General features: G+C 43.0%; 2 protein-coding genes and 2 pseudogenes across 3 annotated transcripts; 3 read left to right on the plus strand and 1 right to left on the minus strand.

Annotated features, from left to right (window-relative positions):
- Positions 1–4: 4 nt before the first annotated feature.
- LOC139584161 (putative nuclease HARBI1) lies at positions 5–3,754 on the minus strand. 2 transcript variants are annotated; one of them, XR_011676725.1, is made up of 9 exons: positions 2,726–3,754; positions 2,574–2,635; positions 2,405–2,491; positions 2,276–2,317; positions 2,034–2,207; positions 1,919–1,954; positions 1,266–1,820; positions 873–984; positions 5–778 (listed from the first exon to the last, which is right to left on the minus strand). XR_011676725.1 is itself a non-coding variant. In XM_071415703.1 (5 exons), exons 2-5 carry the CDS (start codon positions 1,735–1,737, stop codon positions 408–410), a joined length of 1,071 nt encoding a protein of 356 aa, XP_071271804.1. In that variant the 5' UTR covers positions 1,738–1,820; positions 1,919–1,971; the 3' UTR covers positions 5–407. The 2 variants fall into 2 exon arrangements, 1 of the variants encoding a protein (XP_071271804.1); XM_071415703.1 differs by lacking the exons at positions 2,034–2,207; positions 2,276–2,317; positions 2,405–2,491; positions 2,574–2,635; positions 2,726–3,754 and adding an exon at positions 1,081–1,196 and having other exon boundaries at positions 1,919–1,971.
- Positions 3,755–6,260: 2,506 nt separating this feature from the next.
- On the plus strand, positions 6,261–7,046 carry LOC139584101 (integumentary mucin C.1-like; annotated as a pseudogene).
- A 628-nt stretch (positions 7,047–7,674) lies between these two features.
- Positions 7,675–9,827, plus strand: LOC139584102 (mucin-2-like; the record flags this gene model as incomplete). The annotated part of the gene is made up of 2 exons (XM_071415610.1): positions 7,675–9,460; positions 9,559–9,827. Coding segments are annotated over exons 1-2 (2,055 nt in total), but the record flags the coding sequence as incomplete, so codon positions are not given.
- A 113-nt stretch (positions 9,828–9,940) lies between these two features.
- LOC139584162 (intestinal mucin-like protein) lies at positions 9,941–13,328 on the plus strand (annotated as a pseudogene).
- Positions 13,329–13,540: the final 212 nt, after the last annotated feature.

The following is a 13,540-nucleotide window of genomic DNA, read 5'->3' on the forward strand; positions in this document are numbered from 1 at the left end:
CATATGAATATAAAAACACAATGTGTAACATTATGTTCCTTTATTGAATAAGGACAAAACAAAGCAGGTAAACCATCAGCTCCTTTTCGAAACTGAAGTCACAGTGACTCTACAAGATGGAAAGCACAGAATCCAAGCATATTATACAAAATGATACATACACATTCAAAGGTCTGTATATAACACACCCTGCATGTCTGCACACTAAAATAAATGCAGGACAAATCCATACACATCAACTGAACAGACAAATGAATGGATGCAGTAGCCTCCCTGCAGCCTTGTATTACACACAGTATACCGCACAAACATCATAAGAGGCCAAATTCGTCAAAAAACGAACCCAAAAAAACCCAAATTCCTCTGCCACCGCAGGACATATTTAACCAAAATTGAAAGCACACATACTAACTAAAATAATTCAACACATATTGGTCCCTCAGCAGCCGACCACTGTCGTCATCAGGGAAGATTGCCGGATTGTCCCAGTCCATGGCTGGTGGCACTCTGGGGGCCCTCTCCTTCCTCAGGCAGGCCACATTGTGGAGGACAGCACAAGCCACAGTAATATCACATGCCCTAACAGGGCTGACCCTTAATTTGTGAAGGCAGTGAAAGCGTGCCTTCAGGAGGCCAAAGGTCATTTCAACTCTGGCCCTGGTCCTGGCATGGGCATGGTTGTAGGCCTGCTGTGCTTCCTGGGGGTCTGTGAAAGGTGTTAGGAGAAAAGGCTGGCAGCCATACCCCCTGTCTCCCAGCAACACACCAGAGAATTCACCTGTCAACACAAAATCTCATCATTACTACCTCATAAACACAGTGATATTCTTGACACAGCCATGATGGTTATAAATAGGGGTTGTGTGGCTTACCTTGTGATAGGCACTGATAGATTTCAGAGGCCCGAAAGATTCTGGAGTCATGGACTGAGCCAGGCCATTTTGCCACAACATTGCTGATCACACAGTCAGCATTGCAGACCATCTGAAATCATAAGATGAGGAATATTACACCAATCAATGCACATCACTGGCAATGCAGAGTGTTCGTCAATGGACAATATCAAAAAGTTATGTTCACCTGAACATTAATGCTGTGAAAGGATTTCCTATTCACAAAATCGGCCTCATGGGCACCTGAGGGGGCTTTTATCCTTATGTGTGTGCAGTCCACTGCACCAATGACATTGGGGAAACCTGTCACACAAAGTAATGAGTATCCTACTATGTGTTAACAGTTGTCCTGTAATTTGTAGATCCTCTTACCTGCAATCCTATAGAACTCCTCTTTGATGTCACAGAGTCTTCTGTGGCCAGGGAAGGAGATGAAGACATCTGCTAATGCTTTGATAGCCAGACACACACTCCTTATTGTGCGGCAAATTGTGGCCTTGTTCAGCTGTTCTGCATCCCCCACTGAGTACAGGAAGGCTCCACTAGCAAAAAAGCGCAAGGCCACACAAACCATTTGCTCCACACTCAGTGCATGGCTCCGTGCAGTGCGGTGCTTAATCCTGGGACCCAGTAGTCTGCATAGATACCTGATGCCATCTGCAGAAAACCTGTATCTTTCATATAGATGGTCATCAGGGAAGGCCAGTGGGTCCAACCGGTCCCTGAAGACCCTTTCTCGCCTGAAGGCTCTCCTCAGCACAAGTGCTTCTTCATCCACCACATCTCGCACGAATGGGCATGCCATTGTCAGAGCAGAAAGGAACACACAATTTTGGGCCTTCATATAGGCTAGTGGCCACACCTGGTGCTGGGGGGGTGGGCAAAAGAGGGCGATGCCTTATAACGATGACTTGGTTGTACTGATTGCTGGGAAAATAAAAAAAACCTTAGAAAGATGCCACCGTCCTGTGTGCTCACAATAAGAGCTCATATGTCATGGCTCACTTGACTTTACGAGAATATACCTAATTTTTATTTTGAGCTGTGTCATCTTCTTGGAGCTGGGGGAGGAAAGAAAAATAATGAATAATACATTTGTGTTACAGTTAGCATACAGTGTACATTGAAGGCATATCTCACCTCCCTCTCAAGTTTTTTTATTTCAAGGTCCAGTTTCCTAATTGTCCTCTTTTTTATTTCGGACTCCAGTGCAAGATTTTCCATCTTTTTCTTCTTGTACTGAATGTCTATGTCTGCCAGTTCTATTTGGCGCCGGAGGTGGTTGCCATACAACTTTCTGATAGCTTGTGAGCTCTGTGAACACAATACAATTAGCGCAGCTGGAATTTGGCAGGATGTGGTGTCCTTTTATTAATACGCACTATGTTGCCAGGCTGGTTTTCCCACTGTATAGCATCTGGGTCCTGTAAAAGAAATTAGATTTTTTGATTTTGATGAGGACTCCTCACCATTGTAGAGTAAATAGTACTTTCACAGTCTTAACATGATACCTCATGCCTTCTGGAATCCAGAGAGATGGTCTCCTCCTCATCATCGTCTCCATCATGTGCTGTTGCTGCTGCACTGGGGCCTTCACCCTATCACATTTAATCGGATTCATATTGAAGCTAGTAGACAAGACATGCCAGGCCTACAGTATGCCTTTGATGGAGTACTCACTGGATCAGCATCGTCTGGTGCTTGTGCTGGTGGCTCTAACAGGAACACAGTGCTGCCAGACACTGCAAGGCAATAGGTAAACCAAAGTCAGACAGTCCAAATTGATTCAATATGAATGTGGTTGTATCCCATGTAGAGATGGAAGGACATACCTTGAATGAAGCGGGTGGCATCTTGGGAGGAACCTATGCTCGTCTCTTTCCCCCCAGGGATCCCCTCTAAGACGGGCCTGCCTTTATTTAGCTCCAAGGCCATGTCCTCTGCTGGGGTAAGGTCAGCCTTTGGTGACCCACCACCCGTGCCTTGTCTGTGGGTATTCTTTTTCACTGCTAAAACAGTACAGACAATGTGTGAGCAGGCACCTTCTGGGTACAATATATGCTTGTGCTTTGTTAAATATTAGTCAGGGACCATACCATTCTGCAGAATGTTCTTGTATTTGATTTTGACCTGCTGCCATGTCCGTTTTGGCCCGTTCATGTTTAATCTACACACACACACACACACACACACACACACACACACACACACACACATTTAATGGAGTCACACTGCAAAAAATTACTTGGTATTTTTGTCTTGTTTTCAGTAAAAATATCAAAAAATTTATCATAGCTTTATACAGTGTGATGGAGTTACTTTACACAATTTCACTCATATCTGCAGTGCATTTCAATTAAAAATTTAACCGTTTCATAATTACAGTACAACTGCATTTTTGGAGATGTGAATTAAATATTTGAATTGTAATTGTGATGTTTCAGCGGAGCGGTGAGTGTGTAATTGTGCACTACTTACGCATTCAGGCGGTCTGCAATACTTTGCCACGCTTTTTCTCTTTGCTTTATCACTGTGGCGGTGTTGCCTTTCTTCTTAATTATATCTTTTACCTCCTCGTATGCCTCCATGAGGATTTGTGCTTCCGACGGGGAAAAGTACGCGGCTCTAGTTGCCATGGTAAATCAGTTAATCTGTGATCTGTGGCGGGGTCTATTTGAGTGAGCCGTGAGCGCGCACCTATCCAGGATTGGTTTCACCTGGCTTAATGAATCCGTGTCTGCTCATCCTGGCTTGGTCTTTGTGCAACCAATTAAGCCTGGACGCACATGTTTTGGCTTCATTGAGCTCAGCTGAGTCATTTATCCCGGATGTCTTAATTCTACTTTTGTGCAACAGGCCCCTGGTCCAGAATCAACAACACCTGCTACCACAACAACAACAACAACAACAGAAAGTCCAACAACCACAACTACAGTGGGGCAAAAAAGTATTTAGTCAGCCACCAATTGTGCAAGTTCTCCCACTTAAAAAGATGAGAGAGGCCTGTAATTTTCATCATAGGTACACTTCAACTATGACAGACAAAATGAGAAGAAAAAAAATCCAGAAAATCACATTGTAGGATTTTTAATGAATTTATTTGCAAATTATGGTGGAAAATAAGTATTTGGTCAATAACAAAAGTTTATCTCAATACTTTGTTATATACCCTTTGTTGGCAATGACAGAGGTCAAACGTTTTCTGTAAGTCTTCACAAGGTTTTCACACACTGCTGCTGGTATTTTGGCCCATTCCTCCATGCAGATCTCCTCTAGAGCAGTGATGTTTGGGGGCTGTTGCTGGGCAACACGGACTTTCAACTCCCTCCAAAGATTTTCTATGGGGTTGAAATCTGGAGACTGGCTAGGCCACTCCAGGACCTTGAAATGCTTCTTACTAAGCCACTCCTTCGTTGCCTGGGCGGTGTGTTTGGGATCATTGTCATGCTGAAAGACCCAGCCACGTTTCATCTTCAATGCCCTTGCTGATGGAAGGAGGTTTTCATTAAAAATCTCACGATGCATGGCCCCATTCATTCTTTCCTTTACACGGATCAGTCGTCCTGGTCCCTTTGCAGAAAAAAAGCCCCAAAGCATGATGTTTCCACCCCCATGCTTCACAGTAGGTATGGTGTTCTTTGGATGCAACTCAGCATTCTTTGTCCTCCAAACACGACGAGTTGAGTTTTTACCAAAAAGTTATATTTTGGTTTCATCTGACAATATGACGTTCTCCCAATCTTCTTCTGGATCATCCAAATGCTCTCTAGCAAACTTCAGACGGGCCTGGAGATGTACTGGCTTAAGCAGGGGGACACGTCTGGCACTGCAGGATTTGAGTCCCTGGCGGCGTAGTGTGTTACTGATGGTAGGCTTTGTTACTTTGGTCCCAGCTCTCTGCAGGTCATTCACTAGGTCCCCCCGTGTGGTTCTGGGATTTTTGCTCACCGTTCTTGGTATCATTTGGACCCCACGGGGTGAGATCTTGCGTGGAGCCCCAGATCGAGGGAGATTATCAGTGGTCTTGTATGTCTTCAACTTCCTAATAATTGCTCCCACAGTTGATTTCTTCAAACCAAGCTGCTTACCTATTGCAGATTCAGTCTTCCTAGCCGGGTGTGTAGGAGTAAGTGACATATGTAGGTAGATATCACACTATTAAACAATAGACAGGAGTATACTAGAAAATAGTATAAGAAGGCAGATGTGAGTGCATTTGCCATTCTGGTAAATACAGGAAACCAAAGATTAGCAGATGGTGTAGTAATGTAGTAGTAACGAACCACATGTTAACATAGATCATGAGACCGTGGTAATGGAAATCTACTAAGGGACGTTCTGACCCTCTGACCCTTGTAGATTCTCCATTGTGCTGACAGATTGACCAGACATGTCGGCGCCTGGGTGCTTTGACACACTAGATTTATAGTCTACCCATTCCACTAGAAAAGCATACATACCAGAGAAATATGCCTGGGGTGGCTGGACACTAATGAACAAGAAACACATAGTCTGCTGATTCCATTTAAGTGAAACTGACCAGACACATAGACCAGATACATAGATAGGATAGGGGGGCACAAAGAGTGCATTGATTTAGTGGTGAAGGGAGGGGACACAGAGTATGTTGACACACTAAGATGGAGGGTCTGACCACTATTATAATTTAACTGAAAGCAGATGATGGGCGTTAGTATGTGTGAACAAGCAGGAAGCCTGAACTAAAAAGAGAATGATGTTGAAGAATTAGGGGAAGTATGTTTATTTGCATATGGGGTGGACTCATATGCTATTTGGGTATAAAGAGCGAACCAGTGCTCTGGGAGTGTGGGTGTTCCGCGGGGTGTGTTCCGCGGGGACATGCCAGTTGGCTGTACAGTTGTAATAAAGAGCATGTTTGAATTTACAAGTTCTGATAAGCGTTGTATTTGAAATGATTTTCCACGACAGGTGCAGGTCTACAATTTTGTTTCTGGTGTCCTTTGACAGCTCTTTGGTCTTGGCCATAGTGGAGTTTGGAGTGTGACTGTTTGAAGTTGTGGACAGGTGTCTTTTATACTGATAAGTTCAAACAGGTGCCATTAATACAGGTAACGAGTGAAGGACAGAGGAGCCTCTTAAAGAAGGTCTGTCAGAGCCAGAAATCTTGCTTGTTTGTAGGTGACCAAATACTTATTTTCCACCATCATTTGCAAATAAATTAATTAAAAATCCTACAATGTGATTTTCTTTAATTTTTTTTTCTCATTTTGTCTATCATAGTTGAAGTGTATCTATGATGAAAATTACAGGCCTCTCTCATTTTTAAGTGGGAGAACTTGCACAATTGGTGGCTGACTAAATACTCTTTTGCCCCACTGTCTGTCAACAACTCCATCCACAACAACAAAAGTAACAGAGGAAGTTACAACTGGTCCAGAATCAACAACACCTACTACCCCAACAACAACAACAACAACAGAAAGCCCATCAACCACAACAACATCTACGACAACAACATAATCCACAACAAGTGAAACAACAGAGGTAATTACAACTGGAACAAAACCGACAACAACCATTACACCGACAACGACCCCTTTTTCACCAATACCCACTTCACCCACTACTACTCCACACTGCCTGACCAAGACTGTCTGTGATTGGTCAGACTGGATTGACAATCACTATCCTTCATTTGGACCAGAAGAAGGAGATTATGAAACCATAGAAAATATAAGGAAATCTGGTATTGATATTTGTAGCCAACCTAAGGATGTAGAATGCAGAGCCAAAGACAACATCCATGTTCCTTTGTCAGAACTAGGTCAAAATGTTGAATGCAATCCCTCAGTTGGACTGATATGCCACAACAAGGATCAAGGCATCCCACCAATGTGCTACAACTACGAGATCAGAGTCAGATGTTGTGTTGATGTTTGTAGCAATGAGACAACTACCACCTCAGAAAGGCCCACAACAACCAGTACAACATCAACAACTACCCCAACAACAACAACAGAAAGTTCAACAACAGCAACTACCCCAACAACAACAACAGAAAGTCCAACAACAACAACTACCCCAACAACAACAACAACAACAACAACTACCCCAACAACAACAACAGAAAGTTCAACAACAACTACCCCAACAACAACAACAACAACAACAGAAAGTTCAACAACTACCCCAACAACAACAACAACAACAGAAAGTCCAACAACAACAACTACCCCAACAACAACAAACCCAACAACAACAACAAAAGAACGTCCAACAACAACAACCCCAACAACAACAACAAAGTCCAACAACATCAACAACTACCCCAACAACAACAACAACAGAACGTCCAACAACAACAACTACCACAACAACAACAACATAAAGTCCAACAACAACAACAACTACCCCAACAACAACAACAACAACAACAACAGAAAGTCCAACAACAACAACAACATCAACAACTACCCCAACAACAACAACAACAACAGAACGTCCAACAACAACAACAACAACATCAACAACTACCCCAACAACAACAACAACAACAACAGAAAGTCCAACAACAACAACAGAAAGTCCAACAACTCCATCCACAACAACAAAAGTAACAGAGGAAATTACAACTGGTCCAGAATCAACAACACCTACTACCACAACAACAACAACAACAACAACAGAAAGCCCATCAACCACAACAACATCTAAGACAACAACATATTCCACAACAAGTGAAACAACAGAGGAAGTTACAACTGGTCCAGAATCAACAACACCCACAACAACAACTCAGATGAGGACTACCTCTGAGGAAACGACAACAGCCACCACCAAACCATCTACCACAACAACAGACTTCACTGGAGTCACACATCCACCATACACAATAGCAACTCAAAAGCAAATCTCAACTTTGACAACACAGACAGAAACTACTACATCAAACCCAACAATAACCCCTATCATTACCCCAACAACAACCCCTACCATTACCCCAACAACAACCACTACCATTACCCCAACCACAACCACTACCATTACCCCAACAACAACCCCTACCATTACCCCAACCACAACCACTACCATTACCCCAACCACAACCACTACCATTACCCCAACAACAACCACTACCATTACCCCAACCACAACCACTACCATTACCCCAACAACAACCCCTACCATTATCCCAACCACAACCACTACCATTACCCCAACAACAACCCCTATCATTACCCCAACAACAACCCCTACCATTACCCCAGCAACAACCCCTATCATTATCCCAACAACAACCCCTACCATTACCCCAACAACAACCCCTATCATTATCCCAACAACAACCCCTACCATTACCCCAACAACAACCCCTATCATTACCCCAACCACAACTCCTACCAATACCCCAACAACAACCCCTATCATTACCCCAACCACAACCCCTACCAATACCCCAACAACAACCCCTACCAATACCCCAACAACAACCCCTATCATTACCCCAACAACAACCCCTACCAATACCCCAACAACAACCCCTACCAATACCCCAACAACAACCCCTACCATTACCCCAACAACAACCCCTACCATTACCCCAACAACAACCCCTACCATTACCCCAACAACAACCCCTACCATTACCCCAACAACAACCCATATCATTACCCCAACCACAACCCCTGTCATTACCACAAAAACAACCCCTATCATTACCCCAACGACAACCACTACCATTACCCTAACAACAACCCATATCATTACCCCAACAACAACCCCTATCATTACCCCAACAACAACCCCTATCATTAACCCAACAACAACCCCTACCATTACCCCAACAACAACCCCTACCATTACCCCAAAAACAACCCCTACCATTACCCCAACAACAACCCCTATCACTACCACTACCCCTACCACTACCACAACCCCTATCACTACCACTACCCCTACCACTACCACAACCCCTATCACTACCACTACCCCTACCACTACCACAACCCCTACCACTACCACTACCCCTATCACTACCACTACCCCTATCGATACCACTACCCCTACCACTACCACAACCCCTACCACTACCACTACCACAACCCCTATCGATACCACTACCCCTACCACTACCACTACCACTACCCCTACCACTACCCCTACTCCTACCACTACCACTACCCCTACCACTACCACAACCCCTATCGATACCACTACCCCTACCACTACCACAACCCCTATCGATACCACTACCACAACCCCTATCGATACCACTACCCCTACCCCTACCACTACCCCTACTCCTACCACTACCACTACCCCTACTCCTACCACTACCACTACCCCTACCACTACCACAACCCCTATCGATACCACTACCCCTACCACTACCACAACCCCTATCGATACCACTACCACAACCCCTATCGATACCACTACCCCTACCCCTACCACTACCCCTACTCCTACCACTACCACTACCCCTACCACTACCACTACCCCTACCACTACCACTACCCCTATCACTTCCACAACCCTTACCACATTATGTTTTTGCACATATAAAAATCTACATTTCCCTTCTGGTAAGTTTCCTTCATTAAAATGATCAATTCTGACTACATAATGCATTCATACACTTCATGTAATATCTATTCATTACTAATAATATGTTTTTGTTTAGGTTCCTTGATATATAATGAGACTGACGGGGCAGGCTGGTGTTTCACCTCCTACTGTAACTCAAGTTGTATTGTTGAGAAACAAGCCAGACCATGTCCCTCTACGACCCCAGCTACAGTCAGCACTGTCTCAGCTACAGTCAGCACTGTCTCGGCTACAGTCAGCACTGTCTCAGCTACAGTCAGCACTGTCTCGGCTACAGTCAGCACTGTCTCGGCTACAGTCAGCACTGTCTCGGCTACAGTCAGCACTGTCTCGGCTACAGTCAGCACTGTCTCGGCTACAGTCAGCACTGTCTCGGCTACAGTCAGCACTGTCTCGGCTACAGTCAGCACTGTCTCGGCTACAGTCAGCACTGTCTCGGCTACAGTCAGCACTGTCTCAGCTACAGTCAGCACTGTCTCAGCTACAGTCAGCACTGTCTCAGCTACAGTCAGCACTGTCTCAGCTACAGTCAGCACTGTCTCAGCTACAGTCAGCACTGTCTCAGCTACAGTCAGCACTGTCTCAACAACAACAGAAGCTACACATACTACAACATCTACATCGTCCCCGACTACACCTTACATGGGCTGTGAATATGTCAATCCACCAAGAAAGGTAATGAAGTTAACAGAATTATTGTGTTTCTTAGTTATAGTGTAGTCAGTGTTGTGTAGTTCATAGTGTGTAGTTATAGTGTTGTGTAGTTATAGTGTTGTGTAGTTATAGTATTGTGTAGTTCATAGTGTGTAGTTTATAGTGTTGTGTAGTCATAGTGTTGTGTAGTTATAGTGTTGTGTAGTTATAGTGGTGTGTAGTTATAGTGTTGTGTAGTTAGTGTTGTGTAGTTATAGTGTTGTGTAGTTATAGTGTGTAGTTCATAGTGTTGTGTAGTTATAGTGTTGTGTAGTACGTAGTGTTGTGTAGTTATAGTGTTGTGTAGTTATAGTGTTGTGTAGTTATAGTGTTGTGTAGTACGTAGTGTGTAGTTCATGGTGGTGTGTACTTCATAATGTTGTGTAGTTATAGTGGTGTGTAGTACGTAGTGTGTTTACTTTCAGGACTAAAACATACATTTTCAACTTTAGGATGGTGAGACTTGGAAGACAGACAACTGCACTACTCAAACTTGCCACAGGGGTGTAATTACCACAACGTTTGTGGTCTGTGAGTCTGTAGAAAAGCCTGTGTGTGAAAATGGATACCCACCAGTGAAAGTCTATAACGAATCAGGTTGCTGCTATCACTACGAATGTGAATGTAAGTTCAAAACGTAATGTTTTTAATTATCTTCTCTCCTTCTACACATACTTCTATCTCCAAGTTTACATGTTTTTAAGACGTCCTCCAGTGATTTTAGAACATTTCCTGTTGGAAACTGATATCCCAAGTATAAATACAGTAAAGTCCGCACACTAAAGGGTAAAGAAATACTATATGTTTTGAACAAAATAGTGTTTTTTGGACACAGCTGCAAACTTCAAGGAGTTGGTCTGATCCAGGGGTGCAACTTTGGTTTTAGAAGTTACAAATAGTTACAAATAGTTATTATAGTTATTATAATTATTTTTATCCAGTCGGATAAACGCTCCAAACAGCCTACTCGACCGCATCCGCATGGTCCTAAAGCACAGTGTTGCCTTGTTTTGTATCACATTCCAATGATTAAACTGGGGGGGAACAAAAATGCAATTTCAGAATGTGGGGGCGACATGCCCCCGTCCACCCCCCTGTCCACAGTGAAAGTTGCACCCTCTGATCTGATGGTGACATTGTGATGTTATCAGCTTGTGCCATTTCATGAGGATACCTAGACCACCTGTTGTGTTCAGTAAATCAGGTGTTAAATGAGGTGAAAAGGAGACTGGAGTAGGACTTTAAGCTCTTGTATTGATGAGTGATCTATCTATTTGCTACCTTTTTCTGTTCTATCTCTCAGGTATATGCTATGGATGGGGAGACCCTCACTACGTCACATTTGATGGCCAATATTACAGTTTCCAGGAAAACTGCACCTACGTTTTGATTAAAGAAATAGTTCCTCGACAGAACTTCAGTGTCATCATCGACAACTATAACTGCGATCCGTCTGGACATGCGACCTGCCCTCAGTCTCTGATTGTCTATTACAAGTCCTATACAATTGTTCTTACGCCGAAGAGATTAAACGTGACAACAAATGTGGTAATTATAACTGTGCTATTGTACACATTTGTACACTTAAAATAAGTGCACTTTGATAAAGACATTATTTGAGATAGTCATTCTCATACCACTTTAAGACTTCATATTTTGAAATGTATTATTCACTTTTTGTAATGTGGGGGTATTGATTAATAGGGATATCTGATCTTGCTGACTACGACAAGTGTAATTTGCAATACTACACTACAGTAGTTACAAATAGTTATTTAACAACATGACATATTGGTTAACCACTTTGATGATGCCATCACGTTAACTCAAAAACCATCATCAAGGTATCTGAAACAGTCCCATGACATTTCAAAGAATTACATTTTATTGACAAAAGATTGACAGACGACCAACTTGATTTAGTTCTGGAAACCGTTCATATCTTATCTACTGTATTGTAATGTTATTCTGTTCTCTATTCTCATTCCTTACGTAATGTTTTTACTTATCATTCACAAGGTTTACATCAATGGAAATCAGATCTTCCCGACCTTTTCTAATGAAGACCTCATCATCACCAGCACTGGGGTAGAGTTACTGTTGAAGATCCCTGCCATTAAAGCAACAGTGATGTTTAAGTCCCTTATGTTCAGTGTAACCCTGCCAAACTCCCTATTCCACAACAACACAGAGGGGCATTGTGGTAAGTATGTAGGCTTTACTGTATCCCAAATGGCACACTGTTCCCTATGTAGTGCACTCCTTTTAACCAGGGGGAATAGGGTCCCATTGTAGTGCACTCCTTTTAACCAGGGGGAATAGGGTCCCATTGTAGTGCACTCCTTTTAACCAGGGGGAATAGGGTCCCAATGTAGTGCACTCCTTTTAACCAGGGGGAATAGGGTCCCAATGTAGTGGACTCCTTTTAACCAGGGGGAATAGGGTCCCAATGTAGTGCACTCCTTTTAACCAGGGGGAATAGGGTCCCAATGTAGTGCACTCCTTTTAACCAGGGGGAATAGGGTCCCATTGTAGTGCACTCCTTTTAACCAGGGGGAATAGGGTCCCATTGTAGTGCACTCCTTTTAACCAGGGGGAATAGAGTCCCATTGTAGTGCACTCCTTTTAACCAGGGGGAATAGGGTTCCATTTTGGATGCTCACATTATGTAGACCAAAAACACTTTAAGTATGAATCAGAAGAACAGCTTGTAGTACTCTGTGAGTAAACTGAACATTAGTTGCAATGATTTGATGATATTTTGTTGCATGTTATTGCATTTCAATGGCATTAGAGTTCACTGTACAGTTACAATGATAGCATAACCAATGAAAAGATACTGTAGGTAGGCTTAAAGTTATGAGCAGCTGTTTCTGACATCAAAGAAGTTGTGTTTATTTCTCATTCCCATATTTATTTGACCTTTATAAAGGTACCTGTGACAATATCAGGAAAAACGATTGAAGATTACCGAATGGTCAGATTGACCCATCATGTCCTGGGATGGCTCATGAATGGAAGATTCCTGATGATAAAAATCCCTACTGTAAACGGCAACCTACTACCCCACCTACCCCTACCCCTACAACCTGCCTGCCAGGAAAGACATCAATCTGTGACATCATACTTAGCCCGTAAGACATGTAACCTTGTAATAACACAGAGAGACAGCTATATTACAAAGACAAGGGAATCTGATTGAGGTTGCTATGACACTGTATACCTAAAAGTCTGTAAACTTTCCGCTAAAGGCATGGGTTGTTGTTCCATAACTTAGAACCAAACTTATCTTACAGACTGTTTATGCCATCTAAAATATGCCATATTCATAAGAACTTCATAGATGCTTCACAAATAAAGTAGCG

The sequence above is a fragment of the Salvelinus alpinus genome, chromosome 9 (genome assembly GCF_045679555.1).
Source record: "Salvelinus alpinus chromosome 9, SLU_Salpinus.1, whole genome shotgun sequence".
Lineage (NCBI taxonomy): Eukaryota > Metazoa > Chordata > Actinopteri > Salmoniformes > Salmonidae > Salvelinus > Salvelinus alpinus.